This window comes from Plutella xylostella, chromosome 9 (assembly GCF_932276165.1).
Source record: "Plutella xylostella chromosome 9, ilPluXylo3.1, whole genome shotgun sequence".
Lineage (NCBI taxonomy): Eukaryota > Metazoa > Arthropoda > Insecta > Lepidoptera > Plutellidae > Plutella > Plutella xylostella.
In genome coordinates this window covers 8,582,427-8,605,346 of record NC_063989.1, presented here as the reverse complement: position 1 = coordinate 8,605,346, position 22,920 = coordinate 8,582,427, and the positions used below count along the sequence as shown (strand labels likewise).

At 36.6% G+C, this 22,920-nt stretch overlaps 2 protein-coding genes across 4 annotated transcripts in view; one reads left to right on the top strand and one right to left on the bottom strand.

Moving 5' to 3' along the window:
* The window catches only part of LOC105386598 (protein GDAP2 homolog), a 55,562-nt gene extending 45,114 nt beyond the window's left edge, over positions 1-10,448 (bottom strand). For 2 of the 3 annotated variants that reach the window (XM_011557197.3, XM_048622940.1), the window contains exon 1: positions 10,301-10,448. The gene's annotated coding sequence lies outside the window, so the exon portion shown is untranslated. Of the gene's footprint in view, positions 1-6,835; positions 7,021-10,300 lie in introns of those variants that run through there. The other variant, XM_011557195.3, reaches the window with a different exon arrangement.
* Positions 10,449-17,001: 6,553 nt separating this feature from the next.
* LOC105386599 lies at positions 17,002-18,749 on the top strand. Its single transcript, XM_011557198.3, has 2 exons — positions 17,002-17,318; positions 17,726-18,749. The coding sequence occupies exons 1-2, from the start codon at positions 17,100-17,102 to the stop codon at positions 18,485-18,487; spliced, it is 981 nt and encodes a 326-aa protein (XP_011555500.3). The 5' UTR covers positions 17,002-17,099; the 3' UTR covers positions 18,488-18,749.
* The last annotated feature ends 4,171 nt before the right edge of the window (positions 18,750-22,920 follow it).

Below are 22,920 nucleotides of genomic sequence, written 5' to 3'. Positions count from 1 at the left end.
CACTGTTTCCTATAGCTTTGTACTATGGAAAATGCAAACTTCTAAATAACGCCTTATATCTCTGTTCTTATTGATTTACTGCATCTCTCTTCTGTCTAGTTTCACTTTGGCACTAATAAGAACAGAGATATAAGGCGTTATTTAGATGTTTGCATTTTCCATAGTACAAAGCCATAGGAAACAGTGTCCCAAGGTACAAATTTAATCGTGTCCCAAGGTACAAAAAAGCAATATTTAACCAAAATTTAAATACCTTTATTTCTAATTTAGGAATCTTTCAGATAATTGCCATGTCATAAAATTAAATAACTGATAAGTTATACGTGACATCCATGTCTTTATTTAGAGCATGCCTCAATGAGATAAAGCAACACAAAAAACTATACAAAAGCTACTTTTGACTCCAAAAAACTTCATATTGTCTTCACCACACACTCGATGCTGGTATGATCACGAGACTCACTAGTTTTGCCAAGCGAGTAAAATAATATGTCTAGGGTAGAATTTTAATGTGTTTATTTAGCCGGTTTTTAAAATACAATCAATGTCCCGAGGTACAAGCGTCCCAAGGTACGTTACGTTACCCTAAACGTAACACTGTCATGTCGTACGAAGTCAATGTAAATCGATGCTTGATCTGTAGCTAACTGCTGACAACTGTTAGAATGCATAATTTTCAAGGATACGTTTTAATTATTTGTACACGCTGTCAGTTTGTTTTCTTACGGCCTGAATATTACGGTTGAGAATCAATTGTTATTGTCAATAAGGAAAAATAAGTGTTAAGTAATATTCAATAAAATTTCTGTAACATTAACGTAACTCAAGAACCTATGGTAGGAAGTCTAATATATATATATATTACTGGTCCCAATTCAGCAATATATTTATTTATTCTAATTTACAATGGTTATCTGCCTTAATTCATATTTAAAAACCCATTACAATGATAAATTACAGTACTTTATGTCTAATTATTAATGAATAGTCAATGACCTACTTCATTAACGAATTTATTTCTATTTTTATATATCTTAATTTAACTTCTATTGTATTTTAACATGTGTAACCACATTTTAAAGATTAATACTATTTATAACTTAAAGTGACTCACTCTCAAGTTTAATGACCTGGTTCTGAAACTGCTCTACACTGAAAGTCGCGCTGCGAGCAATTAATTACACTGTAAAGACCTGTGCTATATTTCTGATACTATAGTCCCAAATACTTCACACTACTTAGACATGGGTCAGAGACAAAAGTAGTGTGACGGCAACATCCGTCGAAGAATACATGACGTGTTCATACTTGACTACCGACCTAATAGGAGGCTTTATATGTTTCAAAACTTTATATGTGTTGTATTACCGTAATCTATCAGTCATCGGTTGATATAGTTATTTAAACTATCTGATATTACTACAGGTACATAATACTTATTTCGAGTCACATAATACTCTGGCTTACGCCAAATAAAGCAACAATACAATCGTCACTTCGGTCTCCCCGAAGAGGCCAAGGCCGGCGTGGCTCGCGCTCTCATAGTTAAAAACTTTGAAGCATAACACTAGAGTACTTCGTTTCTGGCAACTAGAGTGAGAACCTCAGCTACCGTTCATGGACACGCTTGAAATGTGGCTACCGCAGCATTAGCGGTCAGGATTTCTAATGCTATGTAACCTTATCTGACAGGCCACTTGCAAATTAGGATCATACTTCGGATTTTTATTACCACGACGCACTGACGTATTTTTGTTTCTGTACTTACTTTGCTGCCCTGAGAGTAACTAATACTAAACACGCAGGTAATCTGCTGCTACTTTATTACACTGTAACTGAATTGTATATCCAATAAATAATAATAGTAAAACATACTAAGGAGGACAATTTAAGTGGATATAATAATTGATATGGGTTTGTCAATCCTTTGTGCGGTTGCAGAACAAAAAAATGAATTTGTTTGAAGCTTTAAGTTTATGATACAATAATACAAACCGATGACAAATGACAGAACAATCCAGTGTTCATTCACTTTTTCTTCCTGCGGGGCCGCCGGTGCCGGCTAATGGAAAAACGCCAATTGCCCTACCGCAGTGCATTGACGCGGCTTGACGTCAAGGGTGACGTTTCACAAGTTTTACGTGAAAATAGCCGATAAACTTGAACCGGTAGGGTTTCCCTGACCATGACGGAAGCCCGTGAAGTTATTGACGAAACGAATAAACTTGTTAAGTAAACACGAATGACTTCACACCCTCGCCGTAAGTAATAGGGATAAGCCAGTGCCCGTCTTATCGTTAGTCTAATGGGTCTTACGAGTAGTTAGTTTCTCGCGATAAGACCCGGTTAAGTAGGCTGTGAGTGAGGTACTAGTGCTAATGCTAAGTATGTAGGTACGGTGTTCGATTTATCCCTTGAATCTTAATGGAAAAGTTATAAACTCTTATAAAAACGAATGTCATAAGAGGTTAAGACTGATTTCTGATTTGATGTTTTTTAAAATTTTATGCATTTCAATTATTTTTCATTAAATCTGTTATGTTTACCAGAATTTATGAAAATGAATACGGAATGGCTTTTGCTGTATTCCTGAAATAAGTAAATCACATTTATAAACGTTGACTCATTCGCAGAGAAATAGAGAACAATGGGTGTACCCTGTCACCGGGATGCAATGCACACGTAAAACCTTTTAGGCCAAACACAACAGTACACTCTCCACTCTGTTGTAAAGTTACCTCCAGCGGCTATTGAGTGTGACTGCACCGCATTAGGTACTCTTAAAAAAAATAACCGTTTTAAGTAAATCAACCAGAAAAATATGGCATTTTAGGTTAAAGGCATCATAATCATTGTGAAGTACAAATAAACTTCTACAGAAGAACTGTGAAGGCCCTATGATTCACATGGAGTTAGGTATAGAGAAGGATCCATCAGGCAATCTTTTATCCAAGAATTTCCAGGGAAAACCTTCCGAGGCAGGGAAAGCTAGTTGATCATAATGCAAGGAATTTCACTAGCCAGATCTCGTGAGTAGCCGAGCGCGTGGACCCACGCTTTCAGGTCGTAAGTGTTGTTGTATAATTCTAAGTATGTACAATTGAAAATTACAATTATACAATAAAACCCCGTATTTGAATGAATTGTCCATCACTGCCCCCACGCACGGCCTACACGAGGTCGAGAATAATTGATAAACTCGTTTATTTTGACTGAATATTAGCGTGTATTACATGATGTATCGAACGGCTTTGGCATGTTCGGCATCACTCGTTACTTATTCATATTCAATACTCCCAAATAATTTTATAGGTCACGTAGGGACGTACAATGTAATTTAGAGTATTACCATTGAACTACGACGAAGAGATAGGATTATGAAATTTTTTGAATCTATTATGAGTTAGTCAAACTGAGGCTGGGACTTCGTCCTCGGTTCTGAAACGGTAGAGCAAAAACCATATATGTATGTAATAGCTTAAAAAGGGTATACCTAGGCCTTCCTATTAAGTAAATATGATGATAAAATGCAATAATTCATGTAAGAGGATAATATTGAGTGAGACTTCGCACTGAAAACTTGCGACAACCTCTTACACGAAATGTGAACACGTTGTGAAATATTTTATTTGCGTGAATTAATTTCGTTTCATGTCATCTAGGTATAGTTCTATATGTATATGTAAGTTTAATCCTGTATGATATTAAATAAACATGATAAATATATATTTTAAGTTAAGTATGTTGTTTGTATAAAATCACAAAGGACAAAAATGTATTCAGACATATTTTTTCAAACAACTAAACAAAGCGAATGCCCTGACCGGTTCAGTAAGCACAGTTCATTGTGACGCCCTGCACTCGGCTGTGTCCCGCTCTACAGATATTACCGACTACATTATTATATTATATAGTATGTTGCAAAAGTGGTACAGTCTGAACTTTTGTTATGTAACTTTTGGAAATTCGCGGGGACATCTCACTCACGACCATTCGACCATTTTAATTGGTTGAAAATTATTATCGAATTGATAGGTAGGCATTGACTTATATATTACTAGCGTAAGGACAGGCCCTACCGTTCTAGAAAATGACACCCTCGCGTTGGCCCTAAAATCTAATAAATCTGTCATAATTTGTATGAATTAGGGCCAGCGCGGGGGTGTCATTTTCTTTTGACAAAACGTTCTGAAGGGCGTATCCTTCCTTTTGAAATCATTGTATGTAGGTATTTACCTATTGCATAAAATTGCAAAAGTTAACATAGGTACTCCAGCGTAAATGCGTATAGATAATTCTGTTACGTTCCGCAATCTTTTTGTCTGATTAGACCGAAGATAAATATTACTTTTTATTTTGATAATGCTATATGAAAATATTTGCTGTGGATTAATAATAATTAGTCTTAATACCTATGTTTAGTTTTCGTCTAGAGGGTAACGGACTTTCAGTTGAATAAAAGTGAAAACAGAAAAACATCTCTTGATACCTTTAGGATTTTACCAGTAAGAACTAACTTGTAGAAACAAATTAATATTTTTTTAGGCATGTAGCTTTCTTAATCGACCCTTAAAATTGTAGGGCATGTAGTTATAATGCGTTAAATGGCTGGCTTGAATAACTAGAAGCACATTAGGTACGCAGCTAATGTATGAGCACTATCGCAGATGACTGTGGCATGTCCAATTGCACATTGTGCCGGGAAAAAATGAGGCCGAGACATTAGCCGATTGGCTCAACATCACCACGGTTCACCATTGAGATATAAGTATATTGCCATTATTAATTAGACTTAATATTCATTGTATTTAATTTAAACGAGATTTAAAAAAAAAACATAACCTTGATTTGTAAAAAACAAGAAATACAGGACAGTTTGGAAAAAATATGCAAAGATTATTACTGACCGACAACAAAGTATTTTTACGGATATCAGTTGGATATCATTATTTACCACCTATTATTAGCGGTTCACGTGGCTTGTGATAACATAAATTGGGTGCTTACAACTAGTTGACTTGGAGCTAGGTTAGCCTGATAAGAAAATGGCCAATGAAATAAAATTCAGCTCATTCTGACCATTAGCTTAGGTCAAGCGGATAACGAGATAACACTCTATAAATACTGGTATCTACATTAATGACCGGCTCTGAGCGCCAAAAATGGAAGCACCCTTGCTTAGGATGAACTAGATTAGGATGTATCTAAAAGTGAACTCATACACAAAAAGGTTTAGAAAACTCAATTGATGCAGAAAAATCAACGGTGTATTTTATATAATCTGTGAAACTTATGTATGACGAAAAGTGTAGCTTATGCCATTTTATCTTCCAACTGTCGCTAAGCCTTCAACATAATGGGCCCCATTTAGGCGTGCGGTCCGAGGGCAGTTGGCACGCCGCCTCGTCGTTCATCGACCTACATGTCGAGTGGCGATGGCGGCATCCACGAGCCATCAATATTCACAAGACGCCGCACCGCTCCTGCCGGCTCATCAATGCGACTCTAGTAATTGGGTGGCCGCGCCTCAATGCAGTCATACTTGGGGACATACGATTGAATTAAGTTAAATTTTGGACTATTATAGTTATTTTATAAATTTTGCAGGAGCAGTGAACCCTTTACACCTTCTCTCAGATTAAACGATAGAAATTGCATCAAGTTGGTCATGTAATATCAAACCCCTATATTAGTGAAATAAGTGGCACATGGCTCGTCGCATTGCAATTCCGCGTATTATATTTTCTTCACAGACATGCTATACGGTCATTAGTTGCTTTGAATAAAATGTTTTATTTAATTTAAATGTAAGAAAAATTACAATTAATTACTTGAGGTGTAACATAACATCTAAATTCAAATTCATCACAAACTTAGGTCTGACAATAAAATTATAAAGTCAATACTACCGCATAGAATAAAATAAACAACTTAATTTTCCTTGTCGTCTCATGAACTCATGAAAAATACCCGCATACTATACGCAGGTAAATACGGCACAAAATGCTACCAATATATTTTGCGCTATGATATAATACATAAATTTTAACGTATTTAGACTGTGATGTCACTTGTGAGGTGGTCTCTACATACATTTATGACTCTACAAAGCAACTTATTACGCGTCCGCTTAGCGTCCGACATGGATGTTACGGTAGGGTCGGCAAGACTCAGCCGCATGCTTAAACCCTGCTTGCCAGCCTCTAGGGCCCGGAATGTACTTGGAAAGTAGCTCAGCCATTAGCCAGCGTGCTATAAAGAAAGCTATAGGATTTTCTCTGATAGATATCTATCAGAGAACCAGTGTGTTAGTGGTCATGGTCATATCTGAAGAATTGATAAGAATATCAACATATTGTTCAATTATTCCAAGCAATGATAGATATATTTTAGCAAAGTTATATGCCAAGACTCCCATAGAAAATAATGTTATTATGTACTTATGTTATGTAGTACTTGTACGTACTTTACTTAGTTGGATAATGCAATAATGCGTAATGTTTTTTCCATGAAAAGCATTCTCTGACATGAAAGCGAAGGATATCAATATCACTTTTGTAGTGTGCACTAACAGCGTCTACGTCTGCAAGGACAAAGAACTTGACAGCCTCTTAGCAAGCGCGTGGGACGAGCTCTCAACGATTATTTAAACCTTTGTTAAAAACTAACACCTATATGATCTATTAGTTAGGTAACTTAGTCAGTCCTACAACATATTATTACATAGTCCTAGAGTAGAAAGGGCAAAACAAGTACTTATCTATGTACTCCGGCGTATTAAACACGAGTGAGTCACTCACAACAAACGAAAAAGCATACAAAAAAGTCAACAAACCGCCTAGTTCCAAATCCAGCGTGATGGTGCACGGAACCTTTTCCACTTTATGAACGGAAGTGATCCACCGTTAGCCACTGACAGTCGGACACAGTTTGTTGACACCGAGTTCCCGGAAAAAGTTAAAAAAATTAAAATAATGATATCAGCAACACGACCGCTGCCTGTTGCGCCTCAACGAATACTAGTTCCGATTCCAACCTCTGCCGTATCATCTGTACCCAAGAGGTGTCCGCATGTTGTTTGTACAAAAACTTGTTTTATAGCTAATAGAGTAGTGATGCATTTCGTTTGAGATCAAAGGTGCCATTTTCTCGGTGCTGTGTGGGCTTGACTGCTTGCTGGTAGTTTTACAAGTTTGCCTTCGAAAATGTTGTTTCCAGGTTCGATTAGGTATATTGAAATCGACCAGTTAAGTTAAAGCAATATTTATCTATTTGTAAACTTCTTCTTCATCTTAGTTTTGTTTAAAACATTCACATTCTATAAGGTATACTATACGTCATATGGGACTGTGGGACTTGTTACGAAATTTTCTCACAACTCTTCATTTCCTTTCGCTAATTTTAAAAGAGCTTGTGCACAGCACAACAATACGTTGTGAAAGGTCTCATATAAAAAATAACACACACACGCACTCACGCCTTGTACTAATGTACTCCCTTACGGGGTAGGCACAGGTGCATTGCTGCACCCACTTTTCGCCAGAGTGTTATGTTAGTCCCAATGTAATAGGGGGCGGGCCTATTGCCATTTTACGGGCACATCCAAGACCCGAGAACATATATCTGTGTTTAAACAAATATCTGCCCCAGCCGGGAATCGAACCCGGGACCATCGGCTCAGTAGTCAGGGTCACTAACCACTACGCCATTCGGTCGTCTTATATAAAAAATAAAAACGTACCTAAACCAAAGTATTAGCAATGGAATGGGGCTCTATCACCATCATCATCAGTCCTCCTCATGCTACAGTGCTTGGCATGCAGGACTCGAAACAATTGACATAGATAAAATGCAATTTGGAAAACGCCAATGACCTAGTACATAATACTATTAATAGTGTAAAGTTATTTTCCGCTCAGGGTATACCTACAACAATAAAAACGTTATCAGAGAGCACGCATGCATACTATTGCATACGTTCTCTTTTATCACTTGTAAATAGTAACACTAAATACAAATATCTTAAGTCTATTGTAAGATACATTCATGTTAGAACTTTGAACTCGTGAGGGAACTCGTGTGGATTTTATACATACAGATGCTGAACTGATACTGAAATCTTCGAATCTATAGATGTGCAGGTTTCCTCACGATGTTTTCCTTCACCGTAAAGTACATGGTATAATTCTACTTAAATTCCTTATTTCTAAATATTTCATTGGTACATGGCAGGATTCGATCCCACGACCCACGAATGAAAGCCGAGACCTTCTCCGTTAGACCAGCACGACTAACAAATTTAAAAAAAATATAGCAAAAATTTGCTTTCTATGTTTTTATAAAAAACATGAGTAACATAAATAACCAGTCATTTAAAAAAACTGTAGGTAGTTCAAACTAAAACCGTCATTCATAGCAAATGCAAAAACTTCTGTAAGCAATCATTACAGTTTCATTTCCGTCCTATTCAAAAAATAATCATCGCATTACACTCCCTACCGCGCAGCCTTCAATGAATGGAGTAGTGAGTTAAAAATAGACGACGGTGTGCAACAGGGATTACTGTTGAATGAAGCCGCTTCCCATTTGTGTGACTTTGAAAATAGGGCAGTGTGTCAGGTGTGACGTAGGCAGGCGACGTCACTGGCTGCCCCCTGGAGCCCCGGGGGGGCGGGGACCGGCACGGGGGCGCGGCAGTCGCTGCCGAGGTCAGCCGATTGATTGACTATTTGTCGAAAGGCTTTCTGTTGCTCTGTTTGCCTTTTTTGTGAGCTGCTTTGAATTGCATCAACTGCATTTCATAGATTGCAATTTATCTGTTTCATCGGAAAATTTGCGACTGCCTAGAAATTGTGATAACGCAACATTGTAATGTATGGTATGTAGTGTAGGTGCACAAGTAATTCATTCTAGCACGAGTTAGAGCTATTTGCCACGAGTCATTTCGTTTCAGTCCCTCAGGGCACACATATACAGGCATTCGCGGGTCATTGAATATGTAGGACTGTACTGTGGCAGCAATCACCTTGCAAACGTAAATCAACAAACATTTTCTCGCGACATTTGTTTAGCTACAGGTAAAGCCAATAACGAATCAACCGTATCGTCCTTACTAGGCGCTAGGCAATAAAGATAGTGTGGATGTAGAAAGGCGACTGCCACGACTTTCTTACAAAGTGAGGTATGCTTTTCAATTTCCAGTTTCCAGGTCAGTGCAACTTCGTTCTTTGAACAAACATTCTGAATCTGCGATGGCAAAAACCAGGCAAATGCAAATGTTACCATACATCACATGTCACCACACAAAGGCGATCCAGGTCAGGCGAGGCAACAGCACTGCCGGTATTTGCAAGTTTCAACGTTTTTTAATAAGCATGCCGTCGTCGGGAGCGCGCTACATAAAGATGGTTTCGTTTGCATTCATCAGGCCGCGAGATGAGCTTGCTTGAAATGAGGGCTCAAAAGGGGTCAAAGTGCAAATGGCTGTGAGATGACCGAGATATGGCGCGCCAACTCGTCGCAACGCAGATTCATAGAGAAGGTGTATAAAAATTTAATGGTAGAGTTTTTTAAATGTTGGTAATGCTGATCATATTTTTTGATAAACATTGGTAGGTACAAATGATATTACGGTATCGACCACGACCATGCTCCATGATTGTAAGCCCCGGGGTACCTCCGCCTCGAAGTATAGAGCCGAGGCATTTACTGATAGCCAACGGCAACGTCTCGGACGAGCATGCCTTGGTATCTGTATGGGGGTGAACCATCAGCTGAGCTCGCCCCGAACAGAGGGTCCATCGGCAGTTTTTATACCTCTGGAGAAGTGAAAACTAAACGCGGTGAAAACTTCTAAAAGTCGGCATCAGTAAGAAAGGGTTTCGTAGGGCCCGGAAGAACTAGGTATTATTACAATTGCCTAAGAAGGTAAAATGCTTTTTGTCGAATTGGTTGCCGCATCGATGATTTTGCATGTGTTGTGGATCCATGCAAAAATCATAGTAATATTAAAGTAATAATACTTAGGTATACTTAATATATTTATTGTAAAGATCGAGGAGCTCGGACCTACCTCCCTAGTATTGGAAAACAAGAAATAGACTTATCTACTTTTTTATTGAATTCTTATTAGAATACCTTGCTATCACAATATATTTCTTATTGAATTTTTAATGTAAATCTTACATTCCCCGTTTACAATCACAATACATTTTACCGCAATAAGTTTGACATTGGCCGTGAACAACACAATCGATATCATTTGCACAGGATTTACAACTTAAACAAAAGAAATACTCACATTAAATAACAGGAAAAGTGTAGATACTGTAGATAGCACTTTGAAATTATTTACAAAATAAACTAAAGCGATGAAACAATACGACAAAAACAATAGGAAAATATTTAATCAGCCGACAGCACCACCTCTACCATCTTGTATGTTTTTTTTTAAGTGTTAGTGTTGCCACTGCCATTAATAATTAACTAAAATTATAAACTTTGTAAGTAATAACTAGGTATGGCATGGCATTGGCAAATATTGAAATATGATATAATACATTATTTACCTATCATATTTGGCATATTATAACAAAAAGTTATTTCACTGGCCTACATCTACATCATAAACATTAGAATAATAATTACCTCTACCATCTATCTTAAATCATATTTATTTTCTATTATAGCAACACTTTTAAAAAAAATTCATTTTGTGCTGCCATCTGTCAGTGTACAGTTGAACTAGTTTGTCCGGTAGTTTCGTAATAATATTGCAATGTGTACTAGAGAATATACCTCAGTTTACTTGAATCAGTTACAGTTCAAAGTATACATACTAGATGGCGGTATTCATAGGTTAATTCAGATTTTTTAAATAATATAATCTTATTTACTTTTTTAAAGTTATGTAGTTTTATAATATTATTTTATTTATAGGTACTAGGTTAATTAGTTTTAGAGCTATCTGTTTTAACTGAGAAACAAAATGTATAAAAAAATTCAGACAGAATAAATAATTCAAGGGCGAAATGGTGGTGAACTCATAAAGTTCTTTGGATACTTACTCGAGTTCGCGTATTGTTTAGGTTAGGCTTTCATTATTGTATAGGTTTTAAGTTTAGGTCAAATGATTTAAGTATAAGAGCGATAGGTACAATATTTGAAAACGGGCGATTCTTTGTAGTCCAGTCAAGGAATGAGGTGTAGAGTGCGTGAGCAGGTAACTAAGCGATTCCTTCAAAAACTTGTTCAGGGGGCTTAGGTTGTTAACATACCAAAAGTCCTGACTCCTAGGTGATGAGCGGGGGGAAGGAGGGGGGGATAAAGGTACGAATTTTTGGTTTTTAGCTTATATCTCAAAAACGGTGCATCGGAGAGAAATATTTTCAGCTAATAAAATGGAGCTCTTAAAATTAACTAAAACTTTTATATCATATGTTTTTTTCTAATTCCTAACCGTTTTCGAGCTATTACCCTCGGAAAAAGTTGAAATTTACAAGAAAAATTCATTCATGTCAAAACATTCATAAACATTGCATCATATTGTCTAAACCTATTCATAAACGAATAAAATGAAGAGGAAAGAAGTTGTAGATTTTGTAATTCCCTTTTAGAATATACATGCATATGCTGGTCAATGTCCAACCCGCCTAAAGTTACAGCTATTTTAAACTTGCATTTTGCTAAATTCACTGACATAACTCACCGAGTTAGTAAGCTTAAGTGTAAGTAAAATAGCTGTAAGTGTAAGTAAAATAGCTGCACCGTTTTTGAGATATAAGCTAAAAACCAAAAATTCGTACCTTTATCCCCCCCTGCTTCCCCCCGCTCATCACCTAGGAGTCAGGACTTTTGGTATGTTAACAACCTAAGTCCCCTGAACAAGTTTCTGAAGGAATCGCTTAGTTACCTGCTCACGCACTCTACACCTCATTTTGAGTAATTTATTGACTGGACTATTGAGGGAAAATACTTTGTATATACGTCCATGTACGAAAATATTAAATTAGGTATCCTAAAAGACTATATCGTAGTATATAAAAAGACTATACCTAAAAGACTATTTTCTCTATGTAAAAGACCTTAAATTGTATTATGTATCAACTAGTTCTTTCAGAATCGTCTGATATGGCCAGTAAGTTTGTAATGAAGCCGGTAAGTAAAACAAATATATTATAAACATATTTTTCAATTTTTATTCAGAAATAAACGATTAAAAGAAATAATATAAGTAGGTAAATTACATTATAATTCCAAAAAACCTTAGTATATTTATGTAACAAAACAGAGCACATAGACCCATTAACTCATCAGCGGAGTATTAGCAGCCACTGTGATTGTGTCATTCGCAGCTTCATGCAGTGGAAATATGTAAAGCTTTACAATATCGAAGCTGTAGTATTTGCGTGGAGTGCCAAGGCATGCCGCCTCGTATTGCTCGTAGAGGACTTTAGCCACAACGTAAGTTGCGGCAAAGACGGTGACCAGAAGAATGGCGCACACCACAGGGCACAAAATGGCCGATATCCGGTTCCGGTGCGCGAACGGCGTTAGAGAACCGACTTCCGAGTCACCTGGACTTCGGTTTGACTCGAGGGTTGCCGATTTGGTCATATCTGTTGAGGAATGGAGGGATAATTAGAAAGTGTGTGGTTTCAAATCATGCACTGCCGAAATATCCAAGGTACCTACTTATCAAAATCTTATAGGTATCAGCAGATGTTGAGGTTGAGGATTGAAGATGACCATGAATAATACACCTGGTACTTAAGTATACTTATGTACATATATTATGTACAATGGATATACTAACTTGAAAACTGCAGTGCGGTCTGTAAAATATTAAAATGAAACAGGATTTTAATATCCTTCAGGAGTTGAGAGAATTTTAAAAGATGTTTGGTTTTTTTGGGGATGATCTGTTTTTTATTATGATGTCCGATTTGTCACATGCATTGTCACTGTGACGGAGTGGACAGTATCTATCATCTCTATTATCTCTATATAAAATAAGTTTGAGTTTGTAGTAGATTTTAGCCTTACAACAAGGGGTAATGGTGCGGTGCGTCCTTTCCTGGCACTTGGAACGGGAGGCATCCGTTGCGAAGGTATTCATCGCAGCGAGAGTGACCGCAAGTGGGATTAACTAATACTTATATATTTTATTTAATTATTTATTGTACTAATATTACAAATAAAAGTAGGTACAAAGTATAATATGTAGCTGTGCCAAGTTTGAGTACACACTATATATAGTGAGTCTTATTTCAAACGACATCCGCTTTCAACTAAATATCGCAGTAACGGTAGGATAGCGAGAAAACTGTATCTTGCAAGGCTTGAAAGAAATACTGATCAATTCCGTAAAATAATAACGTGATAGCAGCGTAGTTAACGCAGAATAATTATCTTTATCATATCTATCACGTCATTGTTAAGTTCCTGACAGTTTATGATCAGATGGTAAACTTTTGGTCAAACATTCTACCAATTACAAAATGAGTTCTACTTTAATAGTCGCTGTAGCATGTGCTATGACCTCAGGCTTATTCGCTGCGTTCCTATACCTGATAACAGTTGTGGACCCAGCGCTCCTGGAGGTTGGACAAAAGGCTGTGTTGATGATAAGAGCTTTGCGTAATGAGTCTCAGAGGAATCGCTATGATTTACTGGTAAATGGTCGGTATAATTATGTTATTATCTTCGTTTTTCTAGGTTTTTGCTGCTTTGTGCATAACCTTATACTTATGGTTAGTATGTTTTATAATCTTAATTTAATGTTTCTTAATTTATTTCTAGGGTTTCAATAAAGATTATGGATGAAACTTAGCGGGTTAGAAATACTGCCAAAATGGTATTATTAGTAGCCAGTAAATTTAAATAAAAATGTGTTGTGTGTTATAATTACCTATGGGCTTGTGCTCATGTAGCCTTTGTTTCATACGACTATTTCTCTAAGTTCACTAAATAAATGTTTTTCATAATACAACTATAATATGAGGAATTATAAAAATTTATAACAACGGATGAAAATGCTATGTTTATTTTTTTTGGTGTTGTAATATATTTTGAGTAAATGAAAGAACACCGCTATAATCTATAGTTATTAAAATCTATTGTGTAATTACGGTATTATTAGTACTTATTTAATAAAATGTAAAAATGTGACGGTTAGTATGAATTAATTTCTGTTTTGTTACCATTCTTGGGGCCTAAATAATTAATGAAACTTTAGGTATTCTTTCAATTTAACGTATTTAAAAGAAAGCCACAGTCTTCATAAATGACATTGTCAAAGGAAAAAGTCGTATATTCTTCAGAAATCAGTTAAAAATTCAATAATGTGTCAGTTTTGTTACCACAGTCAACAAATCAAGAATAATTTTTAATGCCAGAGGCGTAATTTAAACAACAACACATTAATAACTTTTACATAGTTTGGGGAATAACTAATATTAAATAATTAGAGCCAAAAAAAATACAAAAGTAAAGAGTTTTAAACAAAATAACACAAAATCTTCGACCAAATTACCGGGACAGCTACAAAACGGACGGTAACAAAAATGTTGGGCTTGGTTTACATGGCACCAGCACAAAATTTGAACATGATAAATCTAGAATATGGGCCCAATTTTACATGAAATTCACTCCAAACATCTTCATAATAGAGTTGAACTCTAAGTTGGGTTATATCGCTCGAAAAACCACATTTATAACAAAAAATGACAATAAATAAACAGTCATAGCAATCCAACTTTCGTTAATAAAGTCGCCATGTAAACCTGTCGATTTTGTTACTTTTTCGTTCCAACTATATGTTACCGTACCCTAAGTAACAAAACTGAAGTAACAAAACACGCCCACCTAACCTTTGAAAAAATATATGAGCCGTTCAGTTACTAGCAGTGATAAACCAAATACCACAATTTGTTTCACATTAACCATGCCTTTTTATATTAATTTATCGTAAGAAATGTGCCCATAAATAATTGATTACGGTAGTAACAAAACTGACGACAAATTTGGTTCAGTTCGACCGGTAATAAAGACAGTCTCACTGAGCTACCCACGGAGGCCTTTTTATTTTTTTTAAGCCAGCAATCTCTAAGGTCTTAGTATTGCCATATTTTAAAAACGAATAATAAGCATTTGTTAAATATTCTATAGGAAAAAATGCGGTAACAAAACCGACATTTCCGGAAGCACCAAAATCAGGGACACCAATTGCTTTCGATTTAAAATATAAAACGGCTATTATTTGCACTTTTAATGATGTGAAACGATAATTGTGTACTAGATCTTCCGTAAAAAATACTCCAAAAGTTCGGCTACTTAAGAAAATTTTGAATAAATTGAGCTTAAAGTTTCATTTTATGCCGGGGACAGGGCAAAATGGTGGGTGGTGACTTACTAAAATATTTTTGAAAAATTCAGTTTAATCAGGATTTAATTATATTTTAGTTTAAAATATAGTCAATAAGTTATATTTACAGTTAAAAGACATTTTTTACCAATATAAGGAAAGATATGCCTGCAAATAAATAAAGAAGTTGAGGGACATGCCAAAATGGCCGTTGTTATAAATTTTTATAATTCCTCATATACGTTTCCTTACTTTTAAATAAAATAAATTGAATAATTTCCTTAGAGTGGTGTATTATACAATGAAGACCCTATGACAACAATATCTATGTGGTACAATATGTATGTCGCAGGCAACTGGTTTAATCTCCTGTTTGATTGAACCACTAGCCCGTTCATTGGATGGCGCTGTTCAGTTGTATGACTAGGCCGAACGTTGATTGTACAAGCGTCACAAAACGTTCAACTAGTTAGCTGACTTAAAATCAGTCAGGTGGTGAATAAAACAAATATGGCGTCTAACAGCTAACAGCTGACACAAAAAGCACCTATATTGTTATTTTTTGCAAATAAATTAGATTAAAAGTGTGTTATTTGTGTTAAAATAGTGTGACAACATGGATTTACCTATTATTACGCCGCGGGCGGATAGTTTCAAAGAAAAAAAGTGGCGAAACTGCATAATTATGAACAACAATATGAAGGTACGTTTATTGTTATTGTTTAGTTAATTTGTGAGATAAGAGCTTTGTAACATAGTCTTTTTGTTGACTCTTGTCTGGTGATGTTCACCCTAACCAGACATTACAAAGTTGCTATACTATATCCCATTCAACGACTTCGCTGAATGACGTTCAGTCAAGACGTCGAACGTTACAATCAACGACTTGACGAGTTGTCCTTTAGTCATACAACTGAATAGCGCCATCCAATGAACGGGCTAGTGGTTCAATCAAACAGGAGATTAAACCAGTTGCCTGCGACATCTATACGTTTATTGACATATTTAGGTTGGGTATCGGCAGATGAAAAGGACTAGGTATCTCACATATGAGATAGTCAATTTCGTTTTAACGTAGTAGTACTTAGGCTCCTCGCAGTAAATGCTTACGGGCTGATGATGATTACATCGACAGTAAGTTGGTTGCTCATCGTTACCCACATACACCCACTCATGTGCTTGCCCTTAGACCTACTTCTTTTGTCTATTCATACAAAATACACTTACGAGCAATGACAAAAGTTCCAGTGACAAAAGCACCTAATTACTCCTAAACGGAAAAGCTAGCATTTTTGTCTTTCCTCGCCAGACAATAAAATTTACTATGATGCAACTTAATGAATAATGATTTTCAAGGTGGATTAGTTATAAGAAAGTTTTTCTTAGAAATATGGTTTCCGTGACTTGACTATAGACCTTTCGAAGAAGGGCTCATTGCACTTGTATTATAGAGGTCAATCACAGGGTCAGTGTTCCAATGCCACATGCTGAGTTCCAATAGGAGCTATAGACCATAGACATTGTAAAGTTATCCAGACTATTCCATACTCAGACCAAGCTTATCCCAAGACTCGACAATCGTAACTTTTTGATTCAAATAACATTCTATGTATAGACTAAATATTGTGTGTGTAGTGATTCTATGAAAGTTCTGTCATACATCAAACTTTTTTATAATTTGTACACAATGCCATGTTTTACATTAACTTAGATAACAAAGCATTAGCGCAAAAATATGCCGAAATTGCCGAGTCAGAAAGCGATAGTGATATGTTGTTCAGCAGTGATAGTGGCCATGTTCATAACCCTGGTGGTTCTGATGACCACGGTGGAACCGCAGCCATTGCCAGATGACGAGGAAGACGGGCCCACGGCCACGCCAGGCCCTGAGGGGACCACCTCGAAAGGAAGGAGATACTTCGATCAAACAAATATGAATGTTACTGATGAGTCGGTAATATATTTTATGTTTAGCCTCTATCTGTAGTGTCCCACTGCTGGGCAAAGGCTTCCTCGTGTTGAGTCCACACATCCAGGTTCCGCGTCATCTCGCGCCACCCCGGAAAAAAACTTTCCGGGGTCATCCCGCCATCTCCTTGGCCTGCCGGTGAAGTAATAGAACTAACATAATCCTGCTGCATTCTAGCTAGGGAGTCAATGTTTTGATTACCCCACATTAAAAGTGTTACTACCTTACCTTTCTTTTCTTAAACCTGTAATGGATTATGTTTTATTATACACTTGAGTATTAAATTTGTATATATATGTAACAGTTGTACTTCACCTCCTCACTTGAGCTTATGTGTGTTCGTTATATTTATGCAGACAGATATAATATCATAGTCTTATGGTTCCTTTTAGAATGACTGCGAAGAATGCAATGATATCGAAAATATGCCCGTACAGAGGGTAAGTATACCACTTGCCATTAAAAGGCGTTTCTTAGAAGCCATAAAGGAACAGAATAAACACAAAAGGAATGTAGAAGATACGGCGCCGACATTTTATAACAAATATTATGATTTGGATGATGAAGAAACGGTTATTATTAATTTTGTTGATAACGATCCTAATTCAGCTATCGAGATAAAAATACGCAAAATGGCTGACTTGAACTCTACATCTAATAAAGAAAATAAGGGAAATGGAGTACTTAATGTAACTGTTGAGAAAAACACAGAAAAGTCTAGAATATCTGAATTTATGAATCGAAATAGTTCACCTGCTAGCACTCTATTAAGAAATATTCTGCATATTATTGACACGGAAGTGGCAAATTTTACGATTAGTCTTTTGAATTCATTGAAAAATATATCTTTTTCGAGTAAAATAACCTCGATGATCAACAATAAATTGAAAATACCATCAAATATCGATCAAAACTCAATTATAAATGAAACTACTCTAAATGAAAATGTAAGAAGAAATAAGTTGAAATTAATTAATGAAACTACAACACGTAATGATTTTAATAATTCTAAAACACGCGTACCTATGTTATCATTAAACGAAACATTAAAAAGTGGAGATATACCAGAAAGCTTAAAATTAGTTCACAATTTATCAGAATCTCCGTTGGTGAATAATACCCCAAGAAGCCGCCCACTTAAAAGCTTCAAATAAGGAAATGTAAAAAAAGAAAGTGTGTAACATAGTGTACTGATAATGGGAGACATTGACAAAACGATCAGAAACATGTGAGCTGGAAGGACGAGACCAGCAGGCTACTGTGTAGTTAGCTGACCAAATGTGATGACCATAATTCAATTCATAGGTCATTGAAGAAAACTTATATGTCCCTACTATTCGTTGGTATCACGGCTACCATTTGGCCGTTTACGTCGTTTGCTAGGTTATTTAATTATTATTTGTGGTTGAAACTATACTATATATCTATAGGTATACGTCTTATTAACGTTTTTAGGGTTCCGTAGCCAAAATGGCAAAAACGGAACCCTTATAGTTTCGTCATGTCCGTCTGTCCGTCTGTCCGTCTGTCCGTCTGTCACAGCCGATTTACTCGGAAACTATAAGTACTACAGTGATGAAATTTGATGGGAATATGTGTTGTATGAACCGCTACAAAAATATGACACTAAATAGTAAAAAAAAGAATTGGGGGTGGGGCCCCCATACATGTAACTGAGGGATGAAATTTTTTTTTTCGATGTACATACCCGTGTGGGGTATCAATGGAAAGGTCTTTTAAAATGATATAAAGTTTTCTAAAAAACATTTTTCTTAAAGTGAACGGTTTTTGAGATATCAGCTCTCAAAGTCGTAAAAAGTATGTCCCCCCCCCTCTATTTTTATAACTACGGGGTATAAAATTCTAAAAAAAATAGAGGTGATGCATGCTAATTAACTCTTTCAACGATTTTTGGTTTGATCAAAGTATCTCTTATAGTTTTTGAGATAGGTTGATTTAAGCTACGGAACCCTTTGTGCGCGAGCCCGACTCGCACTTGGCCGGTTTTGAGTTATTAAATTATTACTTATTAATTATATTTCTTTCTTTATTTTTTTTAGTTTTACTGTGCTAATCACAGTTTGTAACTTGGTAGTTGTTAAAATTCTAAGCGTAGGCGCTGTAAGTTTAATTATAGTATTAATGTAGCTAATGTTACTATAAAATACAATTCAGTAATGCAGTTACCTAGCTGCATGCGCTAAGTTCTTATCACCAAGTGAACGCAATGTTATTCCAATTATGATCTAGGTCTCCCATATACACTGGCCTTACCAGTTTGAATGTAGCCTTGTAAGAAAATAATGTGGCAATTACCTACTGCCTTACTGGAGAAATAGCTGATTAGTTAGTTCATTTTAGTTATCTTTAGCACGATGATCGTATTTTTTCTTATTGTAGTGTAGACAAAAGAAAAATCCTGCAATTTCCAATGTAGATGCGACTTCAAAGGGTTTGAAAAAAACTTAGGGAAGCTAAGTAAGCGATTGTCCTTACTCAAATTAACTTGAATTATTTACCTCACAACTTCTCAACATAAGCCAACAAGCCCGACATTGCTCAACGCTTGTCACGAGCCTCGGACCATTTTGTAGGCGGCTCAGCCCCACCGAGTACCAGGGCACCAGAAACATGAAGGCAGTACGCAGACAGCTTTTACAATCACGGCCGGCTGCCCTTTATAATCTGAGCCCTACGCGCAGTACGTAAAGCTTAATTTTATATGTTGAATAACTGTGGTGCAGTAGGAGTGGGTAATGCACTTTGATGGTTTGGTAATAAGTGTAGTTTTTGTCCAGCTGGTGTAGGCAGTGGCTGGTGAGAGAGTGGTGTTCCCACGTGGCTGCCGAACTGCCTTGAGCGACCTTGCGGCTGCGAGCTGCGTGACACTACAACTCGTCTGATGATTTAGTGAGCAGAATATTAAGCGGGATCGTGTTTAGATTATCCTTTTACATTTCAAGAAGTTAATCGATAGTTTACGCAAGGCTATTCAGTAATCGATTTAATGATAATGATACTCTTTATCACCTTAATTTTAATTAAAACATTTGAAAGGACCTTTAATCAGCTGCACGTAATATACCTAGTACAAATACCACATTTGGTTAGATTTTGAAATTACATTGCTACGTTCTGTAGTTAAACAGATTGGTTTGACGAGATTGGGTTAAACAGATTGTAAGTAAAGTACCAATCTGATGAAAACTTTAGATATTTATGTATAGGTTGTGTGTAGTTGAATTACACATTTCAATTAGTTCAATAAAGATTGGATTGATTATGAAATTTGTAAAATTTATGGATACACAACGGTGGAAGATTGAGCGATGTGGCATGGTAATTACCTAATAGTTGTATTTTATGTAGTTACAAAACCAGAGAAGATGAGGATTATCTTATTCCTGGAACTGGAAGGCAATATTCGCTCACTAGATAGATACATGCCGATATCGCACCCTAATCAGGCGCACGTAGTGTAACACACGGTGCAGTCAACTATGGAAAATAACTAGATCGGCCCCGCACCGTTTCATTTTCATTGTTAATAAAAAAGACTAGTTTCATAATATTACTCCAAAAAATATTTATTGATTACAGTGGTAATTTACTTAGGTAGGTAGTTATATATTTTGTTGTAAATGTTGACCTGATCGTTTGACGATTACGAGCTGATTGTAATGATCATTTTTGTTGAAACAGAGGTAAAACCACTATCTATGACCTACGAAGGAGAATCTAGATAATTTTATAGTAAGTAATACTTATACATCCCTGATAGTAGGTACGTACTAGCCCACCTGCGGGGCATGCATACTTACTACCTATACCCCTGTAGAAGGGCTAGTACGCGAAGACAACCGCCTACCAAGAGACCAGAAGATGGAGACATCTTCACGCTTGGTAGACGGATTGGAGCTATAGTTATCATCTAACACCACATTAAACATGCAACAAACACGCCCAATAGGTACTTAGTACTTACCTGATTATAAAGAAGTTTTTCCTCGGTCAGGATTTAACTTTGGTCACTCTGAGCTGAATGATCCATGGTTTTTCTAGGCACTTCTTGATGATGCTTTACTTATTGTTTTTTTGTAATATCCCCCGATTTCATAAAATAAACTATCAGTTTACAAGAGGCTTGCAAGCGTCATTTTATTACTTCTTCTTCTTCTTATCGTGTCGACGACAAACCAATAAAGTCGCTAAATAATACATGCCCAGAAATGGGCCACTGATACTGCACCGCTGGTAGCGGTCATGAGCTCTTCCCGCGTACAGGTGTAGGGACACGCGGGGCATGAAGTGAGGTGCACAATAGTTTGTGGCGCTTCACACAAGCAGTTCAGATTTTGTGCATCCGTGAATCCCCACCTAGCCATATTGTCCTTACTATATACGACCGACCTGTGTTCGAAGTCGGTTTAAAGACTTCCAGGTCTCCCAAGGCAATTTATGTCCAGGTGGGAGGTTCTCTGACGGCTGCACAAATGGGGTTGGAAGGGACACTTTTTGACGCCAGAGAGCACACCTCGCTTGCGCTTGGCTAGTGTTCAGTGGATCAACACATTTCATAAAGCTGCAGCTTCGGCATGGCTGTCTTTTTTTTATTACTCAAAGTTCTACTCTTTGTGTTAGAAAGTCAAAATTTCAGTAGGTAGTATGACGCTTGCAAGACTCTTCGTTCTATGAATTTGGGGTTACTTATATTAAAATTATACAACGACGTAAGTATGCTTATTTAATTCGTTCCGCTTAGTGTAGCTTAATAAACACAGTACGTGAACTACGTTATTATGTTAATAAATCCACGGTTAGACACGAAAATAGGATAATTCCGAAAACCAACGAGAAAACAGTAAAGTTATTAAAAACATTTTTGTAGAAAATGATTTATTTATAGCGTAGATTGCTATGACTGATCTTATAATATTCAGCGTGGGTGTTAAAGCGATCGTCCTTTGAACGTGGAAGTTTTTCAATTTTCCACCAAGCTACTTCGACGGAGGTATAGGTTAGTGTGGAAGGATTAATTTAAAAGTTTCATGTACTTACAAGTAGCTTTGGTCAGGTGAACTTCACACTTTTCTATCAATACTTTAAGGTAAAGTGTAAGACCACCAAGCGCCGCCAAAGCGTTTCGTTTCACGCCCTTTTCTTGGTACTTACCTTATTAAAATTTTTAGAACCGACCTCCCAATATCGAGTACCTAGAATAAAAAAATAACAGTTGTTTCTGGCGGATTTGATTCGATTTTAAGACAACTTGATCAGCGATCCCGTCGGTAACGTTTGAAAATAATAAAACGGAAACAAATCCGCCTATCGAATATCCTATTGAGTGTTTTCTCTCGCCTCAAAAAGCTGGTGAGTGAATATTTCAGGTTCAATGTTCCCAGTGTTGATCCGGGGCAAGTCTGTATAATGGACGTAGCGGTGAATTCTCACCACGCATAATTGACATTTGTTTTGATGGAACTTCGTTGGCTAGAGGTTTCAGGTAATGCTAACTTTGCATTGGGTTAAATATAAAATCAATGGAAGAAAAAAAAAACCTTAAATTACTCCTAAACTTAAAAGGCTA